This window comes from Oncorhynchus mykiss, chromosome 11 (assembly GCF_057628025.1).
Source record: "Oncorhynchus mykiss isolate SJ-2025 chromosome 11, ASM5762802v1, whole genome shotgun sequence".
NCBI classification, from domain to species: Eukaryota; Metazoa; Chordata; class Actinopteri; order Salmoniformes; family Salmonidae; genus Oncorhynchus; species Oncorhynchus mykiss.
Window position 1 is genome coordinate 24,098,952 of NC_143032.1, and position 18,549 is coordinate 24,117,500.

An 18,549-nucleotide genomic window follows, 5' to 3' on the forward strand; every position below is an offset into this window, starting at 1 on the left:
ACACACACACACAGAAGCCTGTTTACATTTGGTCTCCTCTCTCAGTGATAATATTTGGAGTCATCCAAAGGTTACGTTTCTATTTCAAACAGTCACTTTCAAAATGGGGAGCGATGGGGTTGAGAGAGCTGAGGCTCTCATCGAAAGAAGAAAGAACCAGAGACACAACACAACAGAAGAGGCCAAAGGGAAGAAATAGGGTGCATCCCAAATGGTACCCTATTGCCTAAAGTTCACTACTTTTGACAATGACATAAAAATTTCTTTTGAAGCCCAACATAATGAACAAAGCATAGAAAATATTCCATTGTTTATGTCAGGTCCACATTGGGTAGACATCAAATTACTATGAAATAATACCATATTTCAGTTGTGTATATTACTTTTTATTTGATTTCTTTATTATTTTTCATTCCTTAAAGTCATCATCTCATCTCTGTTCAGTAAGTAGCAGTCAAACACCCAGACAATGTTATCTCTGTACACTTTATACTGTTCTGTCTTTAATCATCCTATTTAGTTAGACTAGATGCAGTTGTCTGACAAAACCATTTTACTAGTTATTCAAAGTAGACAAGGCATACTTTCACGAACTGTCTCTCTCCCTCTCTCTCATCATTGTGTTGTGTACATTCCTCTCTCATGCGGTCTGTGTGTATCTAACCTAACGTAGCAGGAGTAAAAGGGAATCTATCTCTGCCTGAGCTGGAAAAAAACAGGTGCAATAGATTATGGTCATTGTAGTTAATTACCACATTTCTGCACTGAACTAGGTTGAATATTTGCATAATGAACACTACAGCTCCCTTCAGCCCAGCGTCCCACACATTGCCGTAGGAAGTAGCACCCCCTGAAAAATCATCATAAAAAAAAATCTGAATAATTTATATATATATATATTATTTTTTGAAATTATATATATATATATAATTTCAAAAAAATAAAATGTTTTCCAGTCCTGCATTAGTGGACCGATATATAGCCATCTGCAGCACGGGGAACCCCCCCCCCCCCCCCTCCCAAACAACATAACAAAATCACTCCCTTCAGGGGTGATGGAATGAAGTGGGGAGTGATATGTTACTGTTTATTAACCGACAGCTACGCTGTGATGTGTCAACAAAACAACATAACAAAATCACAGCATCCCCCCCAAACAACATAGTTCCTGAGTTGATATTTCCCATGAATGATTTGAGAAACAGTGCGTTGGGCTCACAAAAAAATTATAAACTAAATGGAATTCCAGTAATTGAACCGACGTTGGTTAATTAGTTGTTTCCGCCACGCTCACGGACGTTAGTTTCTTCTCTTCAATAAGTCGGAGTACCTCAATGACCCATCACCAAACGTGAAGGGACTTCAAGGAGGGCAGTCTCAGACTAAAGTATGTAGTGAACGACAGGGGGAGAATTTAGTGTGAGTGGTCAGGCTACTATGATGAAGCCCTGGACCCCTATGTGTTTACAGATTCGTAAGAACTGGTCCTTCTCAACAGTGCAGACCACGAACCACCACCATCCAACTACCTCTCTTGGAGGTGGGGAGTGAGGGGTTAATTCACAGATAGATGGATGGGGAGGGGGATACAATTTAAACATCAGCCATCCATTTCCTTCCTTCCTAAAAACAGCCTACGATCCATGATCAATCTTTCTATTTGCGCCCCAAACAAAATGCGAGCCCCCGAGTAGCAAGACCTTCAATAAACTTTGACTTTTAATCAAAAGTATTTTACAAGCACTCCCTTCAGGGGTGATGGAATGAAGTGGGGAGTGATATGTTACTGTTGATTAACCGACAGCTACACTGTGATGTGTCAAGCCTCTCAAGGCTCCAGACTTACCATTACAACTCTATCAACCAAGTTGCGTCTGAAATGGCACCCTATTCCCTATATCGTGCACAACTTTTTGAACAGAGACTTAGGGCCCTGGTCAAAAGTAGTGCACTATATAGGGAATAGGGTGCCATTTGAGACAGCAAACCCCAGTGTCCCCCTTTACTCACCATGCCATTCTCTTTCCCTTCCCCGTCGGCACAGTGTTTCTGCAAGTCACCCTCAATAGTCACCCTCAATAGCCTGTCAGGCTCCAACCAACCGTAGATTACAGTGAATAACTATTGAGTTATGGCAGACATAAATTAAGTGGAAATAAATTACACAAAGCTTAGAGGGAAGAACAGTTTATTTATTTCCTTGAGGTTCTGACATTTTTGCAGCGAGCAACTATTTATGTAAGGATGGTTATCAGAGGGCAAACGTGAACTGAACGCTTGAGCTACAAAGATAGTCACACTAAACACACACACACACACACTCACACACACACACACACCTCGTTTGTTCCCCAAAAGCACCTCAGGAAGTTTAAGCGACAGCCCTCACTCCACCCTGCACTCAGAGATAAACCACAACTCATTTCAGTCCCCTCCATCTTACTGGGGAGAAGAAAGGAAGGGAAAGGGGGAAGGAGGGAGGAGGAGAGATGAGGGCATAGAGACTCACATCTTCACCTTGCCATTATAGACACACACAAAACCGATCCAAAGTCCCTCACACACACACACACACACACACACACACACACTTGCACACGCACACACACACGCACGCACACACACTTTCACACACACACACACACACACACACTTGCACACACACTTGCACACACACATACACACACACGCACACGCAAACACACACACACAATTACGGAACCCTTTAATCTCCCCTGGCCCCTGTAGATGGGAGGCTTATCAAGAGGCCCTTTGCTTTCACTTTCCTCTCAGCTTTTTGGTGGAGTAGAGGGTGGGATGGATGGAGGGATGGAGAGAGCGAGGGCAGCTTCTATCCATCAATTGAAGGTCTATGCATGCTCTGAAAATCTTTCCTTCCAATCTGGCTTGTTCTCTGAACACCGGGCAACAATAATGTCAAACATTATATGAATAGTTTAATTCCAAAACACTATATATCCATTTTCAGAAATGTTGGTAAATTAGCTTTTATTGTTTAAAGAGCTTATGAAAGTGTGTTTTTCCCCATCTAATCATGGTATGAGGTTGTTCAATGACAGACATTGTTCAATGACAACCAAATGTCTCGCTGCAGAATACTATGGTAGCCATAATGATTAAGTGTGCCTGGAATTCTAAATAAATCACTGACAGTGTCACCATCAAAGCACCCCCACACCATCTCTCCTCCATGCTTTGCAGTGAGAACCACACATGCGGAGATCATCCGTTCACCTACTCTGCGTCACACAAAGACACGGCGGTTGGAACCCAAAATCTCAAATTTGGACTCATTAGACCAAAGGACAGATTTCCACTGGTCTAATGTCCATTACTCGTGTTTCTTGGCCCAAGTAAGTCTCTTTTTATTATTGGTGTCCTTTAGTAGCAGCAATTTTACCATGAAGGCCTGATTCACGCTACAGTTGATGTTGAGATGTGTCTGTTACTTGAACTCTGTGAAGCATTTATTTGGGCTGCAATCTGAGTGGCATTTAACTTATGAACTTATCCTCTGCAGCAGAGGTAACTCTGGGTCTTCCTTTCCTGTGGTGGTCCTTATGAGAACCAGTTTCATCAAATCAAATCAAATCAAATTGTATTTGTCACATACACATGGTTAGCAGATGTTAATGCAAGTGTAGCGAAATGCTTGTGCTTCTAGTTCCGACAATGCAGTAATATCCAACAAGTAATCTAGCTAACAATTCCAAAACTACTACCTTATAGACACAAGTGTAAGGGGATAAAGAATATGTACATAAAGATATATGAATGAGTGATGGTACAGAGCGGCATAGGCAAGATACAGTAGATGGTATTGAGTGCAGTATATACATATGAGATGAGTATGTAAACAAAGTGGCATAGTTAAAGTGGCTAGTGATACATGTATTACATAAAGATGCAGTAGATGATATAGAGTACAGTATATACATATACATATGAGATGAATAATGTAGGGTATGTAAACATTATATTAGGTAGCATTGTTTAAAGTGGCTAGTGATATATTTTACATCATTTCCCATCAATTCCCATTATTAAAGTGGCTGGAGTTGAGTCAGTGTGTTGGCAGCAGCCACTCAATGTGGCTGTTTAACAGTCTGATGGCCTTGAGATAGAAGCTGTTTTTCAGTCTCTCGGTCCCAGCTTTGATGCACCTGTACTGACCTCGCCTTCTGGATGATAGCGGGGTGAACAGGCAGTGGCTCGGGTGGTTGTTGTCCTTGATGATCTTTATGGCCTTCCTGTGACATCGGGTGGTGTAGGTGTCCTGGAGGGCAGGTAGTTTGTCCCCGGTGATGCGTTGTGCAGACCTCACTACCCTCTGGAGAGCCTTACGGTTGTGGGCGGAGCAGTTGCCGTACCAGGCGGTGATACAGCCCGACAGGATGCTCTCGATTGTGCATCTGTAGAAGTTTGTGAGTGCTTTTGGTGACAAGCCGAATTTCTTCAGCCTCCTGAGGTTGAAGAGGCGCTGCTGCGCCTTCTTCACGATGCTGTCTGTGTGGGTGGACCAATTCAGTTTGTCTGTGATGTGTGCGCCGAGGAACTTAAAACTTACTACCCTCTCCACTACTGTTCCATCGATGTGGATAGGGGGGTGTCATAGCGCTTGATGGTTTTTGCGACTGCACTTGAAGAAACTTTCTAAGTTCTTGGAATTTTCTGTATTGACTGATCTTCATGTCTTAAAGTAAAGATGGACTGTCATTTCTCTTTGCTTATTTGAGCTGTTCTTGCCATAACATGGACTTGGTCTTTTACCAAATAGAGCTATCTTCTGTATACCAACCCTACCTTGTCACAACACAGCTGATTGTCCAAACGCATTAAGAAGAAAATCAATTCTACTAATTCTTCTAATAAATTATTTTTAACAAGGCACACCTGTTAATTGAAATTCTTTCCAGGTGACTACCTCATGAAGCTGGTTGAGAGAATGCCAAGAGTGTGCAAAGCTGTCATCAAGACAAAGGGTGCTACTTTGAAGAATCTCAAAAATAAAATATATTATGATTTGTTTAACACTTTTTTGGTTACTACATGATTCCATATGTGTTATTTCATTGTTTTGATGACCTCACAACTTTTCTACAAGGTAGAAAATTGTAAAAAAAATAAAGAAAAACCCTGGAATGTGTAGGTGTGTCCAAACTGTTGACTGGTACTGTATATTTTAAATGTAATCAATATCAGGGAGGCACAATACTGTGAGAGAAAAAGTAGTCAGGTGAATGTGAATATTTTTCAGTCATTCAGAAAATAGATGCAGTGAAATGTTGAAAGATTTGACGTTAAACAAGAAAGTTGTTAAATTGACTACAGGAAAATGAGATCAACAGATCAATTTGTGTGCTACATCACAAACCATGAAATGAGCAAACGCTGTGCTACATCACAAACCATGAAATGAGCAAACACGTGTGCTACATCACAAACCATGAAATTAGCAAACGCTGTGCTACATCACAAACCATGAAATGAGCAAACGTGTGTGCTACATCACAAACCATGAAATGAGCAAACGTGTGTGCTACATCACAAACCATGAAATGAGCAAACGCGTGTGCTACATCACAAACCATGAAATGAGCAAACGCGTGTGCTACATCACAAACCATGAAATGAGCAAACACGTGTGCTACATCACAAACCATGAAATGAGCAAACGCGTGTGCTACATCACAAACCATGAAATGAGCAAACGCGTGTGCTACATCACAAACCATGAAATGAGCAAACGCTGTGCTACATCACAAACCATGAAATGAGCAAACGCGTGTGCTACATCACAAACCATGAAATGAGCAAACGCGTGTGCTACATCACAAACCATGAAATGAGCAAACGCGTGTGCTACATCACAAACCATGAAATGAGCAAACGCGTGTGCTACATCACAAACCATGAAATGAGCAAACGCGTGTGCTACATCACAAACCATGAAATGAGCAAACGCGTGTGCTACATCACAAACCATGAAATGAGCAAACGCGTGTGCTACATCACAAACCATGAAATGAGCAAACGCGTGTGCTACATCACAAACCATGAAATGAGCAAACGTGTGTGCTACATCACAAACCATGAAATGAGCAAACGCTGTGCTACATCACAAACCATGAAATGAGCAAACGCGTGTGCTACATCACAAACCATGAAATGAGCAAACGCGTGTGCTACATCACAAACCATGAAATGCATAAACGGGAAACATTTCAGCTGGAAGGCCACAGGCTGAGGAGCATTCCAAATGATCAAACCAAAAAGCACACACTTTTGTAACAAAACTATATACAAAATTCTGACGAGGATAGAAAAACAAAAGCACCTGGATGGCGTTCTGCTCATTGTGTGTGTGTGTGTGTGTGTGTGTGTGTGTTTGAATACACCAGCAGGTGTGAGAAAACAGATCGGATCGACTACGGCAGGATACGGGGAGTCTGGAATGGCCTGAGATTTAAGCTGATTCCAACTGGGCAGTGTGTTTGAATTAGATCATCAGGAAGGAAGTCCACACTGACGCCTATTACATCCAACACCACATACGTGTTCACATTGCTAACGGGCAGATATGAGTTTAGGTCATACAGCAATCGACTGAGTGAGAGCTTCAGCAATATCTGCTACACACTACACAAAGTACATGGCGTCAGCAATAGCTGTTACACACTACATAAAGTAATAAGTATAAGTATAACTTCACAGACATTTGAACTCAGTTGGAATGTCTGTTGAATGGATGTCTTCTATTTGTCTGAGGTATTTCAGTCACTTTAACCCACACCTCTTCACACAGTGCACCTGCTTGACTTCAAGCCAGCCATTCTTAATACACCAATGATTTGTTTGTCCGACAATGTCAGAGATGGACGAAGACATTGCATTAGAACTCCAGTCCTCGTAGAGGCTTTGGGGTAACAAACACCACCCTCACAAAGTGCCACCAAAAAGGCACATTGGACAAAAAGAACTGATCCAACAAATGTCTGTCCTCTATCAGGACAAAGAGAGTAGAACGTTCTCCCCAAAGGGACTGGGGAACTAACTATGATAATAGTTCAGCAAGCGTTTCTGGTACTACCTCAGCACTGAGCGTAATGACAAAGCAGTGGATCCAAATCATTAAATCAGCCGGCTGAAATAAAAGCCACGCTCTGTGCCTGGTTCAGTCTCAAGAAAGACACTGATTCCCAGGAGAAAATGAGACCTAACAACCTGGAATAATAGGTTTGAGTTTTTAGTTTGCACTGCAGACGCCTGGGCCAATCAATGGCTAGGCGATAATGCAATCAAGAGATGGAGTCCATACCTGAAAAGCTGCCTGAAGATGGAAGCTGGACCGATCGATAGGGGACTGGGAGAGAAGCCTGCTATACTTTGAAGTACACCACTGCAGATTTTGAGACCAGGACTGAATAGAATATCTATCAAATTGTATTCTGTTTGGCTCTGAGTTTCAGAGCCCCAGAAAGGTAGTGAGCTGTTGGTTTGTATCTGTAACTGGAAGCTGATGCAGGAGGAGATGCTGGCTGATGGTTGATAGTGATGCTGGCTGATAGTTGTGAACATTGCTCAGAACACTGATGTGACGGGGAACAGCTGTGATGGCTGCTGTTCTTAGTAGCCCCCTCCATCTCACGTCAAACCACATACGCAGTCAGGGAGCCGAAGCCACATGGAACACACACACACATCCACACACACACACACATAGCTAAAACAGACAAAGCTCATGTCAGGTAACTCTCAGCATGACATTTGTGTAGTTGTTAGTTGTTGTCCCATGACATATCAGAGGAGTGACTGTCTGAAATGCCTGTCTTTGAAGACCCAAAGCTTAAGTCCTTCTGTGATGTGAAGTCACTCTGTGGAGTTTCATTCTGCTGATGGAAACCATGGATGACTCATGTGTTGGTCCAGAGTGTGAATTACGTGGGGAAAAGGGGAAGAGAATGAGAGATATGAGCCCCGCTAAACTCAACAAAAGCCATACTTTGGGGGTGTCTAAATAATACTAATGTAACCATTCCCCTATTTCTTTAAAACACAATATTGTACTTATACAATGATAAAATTGAAAATATAAGCTTATTTCAAATGAAACAAACAGTCTGGTATAACTTGACCTTTCTTTTTTCACAAAAGGTCAATTTGTTAGTAAGAGGCATCAATTCATTTAGGCTACAAGTGTAGGCCCAATGACAATTGCAGAGTGTGACTTTTCAGTGTTTTGTAACAGTTGTCTGTCCATTCATCAAATGGCGTGTACACAGTTTGGATGCTGGAATCCTTTTGGATGTGGACTAACTTGCGCAGGTAGCCGTTTCAAAGTGATTTGTCGGACAATCAGTAGACTGCGTTCATGCCACATTAAAAGGTCATTCATGTTTACCATTAAATGACATGTCTTAACTATTAGCCCCCTCCCCCCCCAAAAAATGTCACATAGGAGGTCCCCCCCACACACACACTCAAATGTCACATTATAATTCAAACTTTGGAAAGGAAAGAAACAAAGGAAATACTACCATACTGGTGTTCTAATACTGCAGTTGAAGAGTTTGGCACGAAATATGTCATTACAAACGCATTTGTTTTTTAGACACAAGTCAATGACGTAACAGAAATAAGATTACTCTAGTATTGAACACATGTTGCATTGATGGCATTTAACATCATATCACAGACTATAGACAGCCATTATGTGTTGTTTTTAAGTTTGAGAACTGGAGTTTAGAAATGGGGGCATCCCTCCCTTGTAATATTCTTGTCTTCGTCATGCATCACATTCTGCGAAAGGACGTCTAAGCTGTTAATTGTCATTTTGGGGAATATGCAATGATTACTTACATTGCTTTAGGCTAGTTTTGGAGAGCAGTTCGACTTTTAATTACCACAGAAACTAATGAAAAATCTACCACAGTCATAAAAGACATTGAAATTCATTGAAACTCCAGCAATGCCAGACAGACAGTCCTGATTACCCCTGTTGGCAAATATCCTCTCCCTCGCTATCTCTCTCTCACACCCAGCCATTAAATGACAGATGCTCTGATTCTCGCTACGTTTCTGCCTCTCTTCCCAGGTTTAAATAAAGTTCTGTAACGGCCTTGTGGCTCGTCATTGTGGCACGCCCAGAGTTTAATCAAACAAAGCCTCCACAAAGAGTGACTCATCATAGTTTTACCTTAATACTATCTCATCTGGAGAAGCTGTAATGTCATTAGGGTGATGATGCATATGGCCAAGGTGCAAGCAGGGTTTGCTGTAGCCTTAGTCAACTGTTCCTGTTTTAACTGAATCGCAGAGTCACAGAAAGTATTCAGTGTTGATAGACAAGTTTAGCTTCTCATTCTAGTTATCTTCTGGCACCTCTTCCGGAGTGTTTGGGCACAGGAGGAATGTGAAGAGTGACACTCTGAATGTGAGAGAGAAAGTGTGAGCGACCCTATTTATGGTGCTTATTGTGTATAATGAAACAGCCAAGTGCCGACTGATAGAGACATTGACATTAAACCACAATCTATCTACAGTGGGTATTATAAGTATTCGCCCCCCCCCCTGAATTTTTTCACATTTTGTGAAATTAGAAAGTGGGATTAAAATGAGTTTAAAAGTGAGTTTTTTTTATTAATGAAAAATCAAACACTAATATACCTTGATTAGATAAATATTCACCTAACTGAGTCAATAAATGTTTGAAACACATTTAGCAGAGATTACAGATGTGATTCTTCTTTGGTTAAAACCTGTTAAGGATATGGCAGACATACGCCCCCTTTGGAGAGATTGGGTACCCCTAGTAAACTGGAAAAAAAATCTGTCAAAAATTGCTAATATATGCAAATAAAAATTATTATTGGATAGAAAACACTCTAAAGATTCTAAAACCGTTGGAATTATGTCTGTAAGTATAGCAGAACTCACAGGGCAGGCATTCTTCCAAACTAGTTTTTGTGGCCATGAAAGTTGGAGCAACTTTGACGTCATGGCCCCCACCCTTCCCAACCAGTTATGATTCTGGGGACACTTCTATCTCTTCCGCTAGATGTCCTCTTTCAGTAGAGCTTTGAATCGTTCAAATCGGCGAGAATTGACCCTATGGGAGTGAAATTAGTGCGTGCCACGAGAGAATAGGCTGTGCGTATGGGCGCGAATTGGTCACAGCCATTCCTTTGTTCCAGCACTCAGGAGAAGGGCAGACGATGGCCGATTGAATTGAAGTTTGTTTTGCGTGTCTAAAACATCATAAAGCTTGCTTCTGCACTTAGTTTGACCTGTTTAGTCGACATATAATATGTAATTTTGAAGTTTTGATGCGCAACTTTTCCGGACCAGAGGACGTTTTGGGTGCATTTCAGCTGATGTTATTAGCAGTAGCTAATACAAAGACGCAAGACTTGAAACCAAACGATGTATTGGGTAAGTATGAAGCCTTCCAGAACATTCTGAACGAAGACCATCGAAGGTAAGGGAATATTTATGCTTAAATCTGTGTTTCTGTTGACTCCAACATTACGTAGAAATGTAGCTTGGAACTGAGCGCTGTCTCAGCATATGGAATAGTGTGCGATTTCTGTAAAGTTAAAAATAAATCTAACACAGCGGTTGCATAAAGAAGCAGTGTATCTTTCTAACTATATGTAGAACATGTATATTTAGTCAAAGTTTATGATGTCTATTTACGTTATCTTGCCGCGCTACATAGATTTCCTGCGGGCATTTTTGAGTAATTTCTGAACGTGAACTTACTGTAAATGGACATTTATGGATATAAATGGCATATTATTGAAAAAAAAAATATGTACTGTGTAACATGTCATATTACTGTAATCTGATGAAGATTTTCAAAAGGTTAGTGAGCGATTTATTTTTTAATCCTGCGTTTGTTGATTGCATGTTTTGGCTATTCAAATGAGCTGTGTCTGGTGGTGGTTTTACATATATATGTGCTATGTTTTCGCCGTAAAACATTTTAGAAATCTGACTTGCTGGCTAGATGAACAAGGTGTTTATCTTTCATTTGAGCTATTGGACTTGTTAATGTGTGGAGGTTAAATATTTTTAAGAATATTTTTGCGTTCCATGCGCCACCGTTTCAGCTGAACGTGGGAGGGTTGATTCCCAATTGGGAACCAGTATCGTAGACAGGTTAAGTCTATAAGAGCATTGCACACCTGGATTGTACAATATTTGCCCATTTATTATTTAAAAAATTCTTCAAGCTTTGTCAAGGTGTAGGGGATCATGGCCAGACAGAAATGTTCAAGTCTTGCAATACATTTTCAAGCATATTTAAGTCAAAACTAACTTGACCACTCAGGAACATTCCCTGTCTTCTTGGTAAGCAACTCCAGCTTAGATTTGGCCTTGTGTTGTACGTTATTGTCCTTCTGAAAAGTGAATCACAGTGTCTGATGTAAAGCAGACTGAAGCAGGTTTTCTTCTAGGAGTTTGCCTATGTTTAGCTCCATCTTGTTTCTTATTATCCTGAAAATCGTCTTTTCTGGTGTCAAGCATACCCATACCATGATGCAGCCACCAGCATGCTTGAAAATACGGAGGCAGTTATTGAGTGATGTGTTGTACATAAGGCTTTGCATTTAGGCCTAAAAGTGTGTTCCTTTGCCGTGTTTTTCTAGCAGTATTACTTTAGTGCCTTGTTGCAAACAGGATACATGTTTTGAAATATTTTGATTATGTATGTTTGTATCCTTCTTTTCACTCTGTCATTTATGTCATTATTGTGGAGTAACTTCAATGTTGTTGATCCCATCCTCAGTTTTCTAACATCACAGCCATTGATCTCTGTAGCTGTTTTAAAATGACCAATGGCCTCATGGTAACATCCCTGAGCAGTTTCCTTCCTGTCCTACAGCTCAGTTCAGAAGGACGACTGTATCTTTGTTGTGTCTGGGTGGTTTAATACATCCTCCACAGCATAGTTATTAACTTGACCAAGCTTAAAGAGATATGCAATGTCTGATTTGTTAATGTTACTCATCTACCAATCACTGCCCTTCTTTATGAGGCGTTGAAAAGCTCCCGGGTCTTTGTATTTGGATCTGCTTGAAATTCAATGTTTGACTGAGGGACCTTACAGATGTTGTATCTATGGGGGACAGAGGAAGGGGGTAGTCATTTAAAAATCATGTAACTTATTATTTGAATTGTTAAGCCAACTTTTACTCCTGAACTAATTTAGGTTTGACTAAACAAAAGGGGTGAATACTTTTGCAACAACTATATATTTTTTAAAAATATATATATTTTTTTTACAATTTGTTAACATTTGAAGTTTCATTCCAAAACCTTATCTATTCACTTTCAGAAATACTAGAAAATTAGCTTATATTGTTTCAAGAAATTATGGAAGAGATTAGTGTGTTTTTTACGATGGTTTCATTTCAGAGATACAAATAATATTGTTCTAAATGCTATAAATCCCCCTCACCCTCACAGAAATAAGTAGTACAGCTAGGTTTTACAATGGAGGAAAATGTAATTGTATGGTGATTGAACATTTCCTAGCATGTTAATTGTAACGCCAACAAACCTTAGTGACCTTACTATGCTACAAACCTAAGAGCCAGGGGTCTATGGGGACTAAGAACAAACAAACAGAAACACAACAAAAACACCAAGCAGGCAGAGAGACAGAGAGAAACAAAGATATCCACTGAGGATGAGAAAGCTACATGGTGTTTATGTTCCACTGTCAGACCTCTGGCAGAGCTGGACAGACATGTGGTCAATGCACTTCCTCTGTTAGGTTTGTTTGGTCTCTGGGCTGTATCAGGGATAGTTTTGGCTGTCTTCCTTCCCAATTTTGTACAAGCTTGGTTTGTGTGTGTGTGTGGGTGGACAGGGGGGGCAGAAGTCCTTACAAGGATAGTAAAACATTTTCCCGGGTCCCCACAAAGAAAAAGGCTATTTTGGGCTTAGGGGTTAGGTTTAGGGTTAGGGTTACAATTAGGGTTATGGTTAGAATTAGGGTTAGGTGTTAGGGGTTAGGTTTAGGGTTAGAGGTTAGGGTTAGGGTTAGGGTTAGGGTTAAGGGTTAGGTTAGGGGTTAGGGAAAATAGGATTTTGAATGGGAATCAATTGTTTGTTCCCCACAAGGATAGTAAAACAAACGTGGGTGTGTATGTGAGAAAGAGAAACAAGAGAGAGAAGAGAGAGAGACAAGAGAGACGAGAGAGACGAGAGAGAGAAGAGAGAAAAGAGAGAGTGAGAAAAGAGAGAGAAAATAGAGAAAAAGAGAGAGAGAGAAAGAATGAAGAGAGACAGGAGAGACAAGAGAGATTAGAGAGACAAGTGAGACAAGAGAGCGAGACAATAGAGAGACAAGAGAGAGGGAGACAAGAGAAAGAAAGACAAGAGAGACAGAAGAGAGAGAGAGATAATGGAGACACAAGAGAGAGATGAGAGAGACAAGAGTGGCAAGAGAGAGATAGACAAAAGAGACAAGATATACAAAAGAGACATGAAAGAGACAAGAGAGAGACAAGAGAGACAAGAGAGAGAAGAGAGACAAGAGATACAAGAGAGAGACAAGAGAAACAAGAGAGACAAGAGATACAAGAGAGAGACAAGAGAAACAAGAGAGACAAGAGAGAGAGAGACAAGAGAGACAAGAGAGACAAGAAAGAGACAAAAGAGAGACAAGAAAGAGACAAGAAAGATACAAGAGATACAAGAGAGAGACAAGAGAAACAAGAGAGACAAGAGAGAGAGAGACAAGAGAGACAAGAGAGACAAGAAAGAGACAAGAGAGACAAGAAAGAGACAAGAGCGAGACAAGAGAGACAAGAGATACAAGAGAGACAAGAGAAACAAGAGAGAGAGAGAGAGAGACAAGAGAGAGAGACGAGATACAAGAGAGAGACAAGAGAAACAATAGAGACAAGAGGGAGAGAGACGAGAGAGACAAGAGAGAGACAAGAGAAACAAGAGAGACAAGAGAGAGAGAGACAAGAGAAACAATAGAGACAAGAAAGAGAGAGACGAGAGAGACAAGAGAGAGACGAGAAACAAGAGAGAGAGGGACAAGAGAGAGAGAGACAAGAGAGAGACATTAGAGACAAGGGAGAGAGAGAGACAAGAGAGACGAGAGAGGGACAAGAGAGACAAGAGTGACAAGAGAGAAAGAGACAAGAGAGAGAAGAGACAAGATAGACAAGAGAGAGAGAGAGAGACAAGAGAGAGAGAGACAGGAGAGAGAGAGAGAGAGACAAGAGAGAGACAGGAGAGAGAGAGAGAAAAGACAGAGAGAGACAAGAGAGGGTGACAAGAGAGAAAGAGGAACAAGAGAGAGAGAGAGACAAGATAGACAAGAGAGAGAATAGAGCGAGAGACAATAGTTCAAGAGGGATGAAAGTTGAATAGCAGCCAGATATAAGCTTCCCGATGACATCATTAATTCCACACACACACACACACACACACACACACACACACACATACACACACACACACACACACACACACACACACAGCTTTCCCAGACCACACACAGTTTTCTCAGACCTGTACAATAATAATGGGTTTCACATAAAGAGTCGGAGGATATACTACAATACCACATGTAATACAAAAATGATGTAGAAATGGAATAATAGACGTGAATGGGATTTTTGGGGGCTTTTTATTATTTTTCATAGTTGACAAGTGTAGTATGCATGCTTATGGGAGTGTTTATTTGAAGCTGGGTCCAACTTGTAGGTAACCAGTAACTGATCCAGTCCTGGTCTGAGGCTTACCTTTGTGACGTCTTCTTGTATTTCCTTCTGTGTAAGAAAAACAAGTACACCATTAATGTTTATGGCATCATTCTCCATGTTCTATTGCAATTTCCAGAAGAATCAATCCATCCAATATATGGATCCATATAATTGTAATTCTATACCGTAGGTGGAGGACTGATGTCATACATTACATCATTAATCTACATGCTTGGAATGAACTTGAAAAAGATTATGGATGTGTGAAATCGCATGTTATTCGCTTTATAGTACACTAATTTTGACCAGGGCCCAAAGAGATCTGGTCAACAGTAGTGCACCATATTAGGAAATAGGGTACCGTTTGGGATGCGCCCTATGTCCTCTGGGTTTTCATCCTATTTTAACCTCTATAGACTCAGTCCGTATCGAGATGATGTTGGTCTAAGTGCATTTGGTACATTTATAGCGGATGATCCCTTTAATCTAAAGGCAACACCATCCTGCATGCCAGACAGTCAACAGTGTTGTTGGCTTCGCTTTGGGGCTGATTATCATCCACATTCGTAGAGACAGGCAAATGTGCAGTTCAGAAAGTGATTTGATTGATAAAGAATTATTGTTGAATGGATCGTTTTTGCACAAGCACTCCGACACTTGAAAGGGTGACAGTCGGGTGACAGATTCTCTAGTAGCAAATTCAGACGTTTGATAAGACCATATAAGGAAAGAAAACTGAAAAAATGATGGAAAGGAAATGAGAAAACAGAAAAAATATCAAATGCATGTTTCTGTTCTTTGACATGGTCTATACCTAAACACACGGTGAACAATTCTCAGGGGAGTATTATCAACAGTCCTCTCTCTCATTCTGTTTATCTCTCCCTCTCTCTTTTATATCTCTGTTCTCTCTCAGTCACAGTCAGGAAGTGTATGGGACAGATAAGATCATGGATACAATGACCAAAAAACTAAACACAGACCACAGAAACACAATGTATTCTCTGGTCCAGACACCCGGGTTACATGATCTGGCCTGGGTCATGTTCAGCTGATCAGTTTGTCTGTTCTTAGCCCCATAGACCCCTGGCTCTTCGGTGTGCAGCTGACTGCAGGCTGTGACCTTGTGGTGTCAACATATTAAGGTTTGTTGGCATTACTATTAATATGCTAGGAAGGGTTCAATCACCATACAATTATCTTTTCCTCCATACACACATAACCACAACACATTTTACGTCTCAACCGTTCATATATGAACCCACCTGGATTGTGGTGAAATTCATACAACTCTCCTAAAGCAAATTACAGATGAATTAGGCCTCAACTTCAATGTCTGTAAGTCTGTGGTCAGTCACCAGTTAGACTCATCTCCCAAAACGCTATCCAGGGCACCGTAAAGCCACAGTAAAAGCAATGAGAGAGAGGGTTTATAGGGCATATAGACATTAAACCACATTCCCCTTCTCTTCCTGATCGCCTGCCTTTTGTGTGTGTGAGATAGAGAGATATTGAGAGAGATAGATCGAGAGAGATAGAAAGAGAGATATAAATAGAGAGATATATATAAATATATATATAGAGAGAGAGTGAGAGAGAGAGAGAGAGGACAGGCTCATGTTGACGTCGTAACAGTCAATCAATGTCATCTGTGAGGAATGATGACCAGACAAGACGAGACGGATGGTCCCTGAGATTAGGACCAGGACAAATGGTTGTTGCCTGGGCAAATTGTCTGTTTATGATGGAGAGGTTTCTAGTATAGTATATCTATGGTCTAGGGTCAGGGCTGGGGCCGTAGGCATCAAGCATCTCAGAGGAGCAGTGCTGATCTAGGATCAGGTCTTGTAATCTTGTTCTAAAAGGCTAAACTGATCCTAAATCAGCACTCCTACACTGAGACGCTTAAAACGTACAGCCCCTGATCTCGTAATTCTATATTGAGGGTCTATTGGGGTGATGTTGTCACTCATAATGACAGAAGATTAGGCAACACTGATGGACATCAGGGACGGCAGCCTGAGCGACAGGATCACAGCTGAGACCATCCATACTCTTTGATGACACACAGGGGCAGACAACAATGTGTTTGTTTCTACTGACTTGAGTTCATATACTGAACGTTGGAAATGTACACACACAAGCACAAACCTATCCGTACACTATGCACAAACACGTGTGCTTTCATTAACACACAATGTGCGGGGATCAAATGTGTGTCTTCGGGGGTTATTTCCACGTCATTGGAAACACTTTCCTCATCCCTTTTCTTCATCCTAAAATGTAACATCTTTCCCCCTCTTTATCTCTATCTATGTGAAGCTTCGATGTAGAGGGGAAAACGGTCAGAAAAACACAGACAGCCAATTAGTAATCATGAGTGGCTAACCGTTAGCTGTGTGTAATTGTGTTGACTGCCTGGCTGCCTGTGTGTCAGTGTTGACTGCCTGGCTGCCTGTGTGTCAGTGTTGACTGCCTGGTTGTATTCTGTAGCCACTGGGTCCCTGGATGTTTGCTCCTTTCTGCTACATTAACCTGATTACGCATGTACTTTCCTTCTGGCTCATTCGATAAGGCAAATCCTTATAAAATATACCCTCTGATAATATGTATAGAAAAACAGAAGAGCAAAGCCGGTGTAGAGTAATGTAAAAAACATCTGTCATTCCTATACATTTTCTGGTCATCAAGAGCTTTTAAATTCATAATAAACTCAAATGCAAAAAAAAATATGCACATCGAGCATCAAAACATAATGAATTTTGTTGAAACCATCAAATGAAAAAACAGGCTGATGTTGCATGAGTGGTATTGATTACACATTCCTCTGTAAACATGTTCTCCACGGAACTTTCACAGAGGTTTTAAAGGCATTACAACCATTAACTCTTAATTAACTTTCAATGTGTTTGAAAATGAGCCCCCCCCCAAAAAATGACCAAATTGACAGGATTGGTCATCTAGGCTGCAGTACACTCAAAGTCAAGCAAACTCAAAAACACAATGGCAAACAGTGAGAATAATAAAAACAGAAAAGGTTACTCACAGTCCTCTCAGCCTCAGCCATATCTTCTCAATCTGGTCTGGCTGCAGAAACTTCAGAGAGTTACTCTCAAAATCCTCTATCTCCTTGGTTGGTGATTCCATGTCTAAGATATTAACCAGGCGAAAGGACATGAAAGTCTAAAGTCTAAAGTCTAAAGTCCGCAGAGCCAGCCCACTTCAGCAGCGCAATCAGAGGATGGAAAAGTGGAAGTTTATTCAGAGCGTTGTGCTGCTTCAGAGTGGTCCTCTATCTCGCTATCCCCGTTCCTTAATCCTCTGTCTATACAGATCCCTATCCCATCTCTGTCAGCAGTGTGACAGCTGGAGTCTGTTCCTCATCCTTCTCTTCCCTCCTCATCCTCCTGTCCTGTTCTGTATCAGGTCCTGTTGAGGATAGCTAGGGCTAGCAGTGCAGCTGCGTCAGGGGAGCTGGGGCTAGTGGTGAAGCTGCATCAGGGGAGCTGGGGCTAGTGGTGGAGCTGCGTCAGGGGCCCCCTGGCTGTGATCTGTGTGTGCTCTGGTTTAGTCACCAGCAGCTCCTCTCCTCTCAGGTGCTCACTGAGCGCGTGCAGCTCAGGAGGCGGAAGGGTGAAGGCGGGGGGGTCCACAAACACACTCCGCCCCATGGAGGGGAGAGGGGGAGGAGAGAGCGGAGGGGGAGGATTACCGGGCTGCTGCTGTCGTCGCGCAGAGTATCAGAGAGCAGCCGCTTCCACCGCTAACGCCACCGCTATGACTATCATTCATATCT

At 41.5% G+C, this 18,549-nt stretch overlaps 1 protein-coding gene across 2 annotated transcripts in view; it reads right to left on the bottom strand.

Annotated features, from left to right (window-relative positions):
* The window catches only part of pde1ca (phosphodiesterase 1C, calmodulin-dependent a), a 111,197-nt gene that overhangs the window by 92,463 nt on the left and 185 nt on the right, over nt 1–18,549 (bottom strand). For both annotated transcript variants that reach the window (XM_090189768.1, XM_021620554.3), the window contains exons 1-2: nt 17,800–18,549; nt 14,793–14,819 (exon numbers count right to left, since the gene is read on the bottom strand). The exon at nt 17,800–18,549 is cut by the window's right edge. In XM_090189768.1, coding sequence (XP_090045894.1) covers nt 14,793–14,819; nt 17,800–17,930 — 158 coding nt within the window. In that variant the 5' untranslated portion in view covers nt 17,931–18,549. The remainder of the gene's footprint in view (nt 1–14,792; nt 14,820–17,799) is intronic.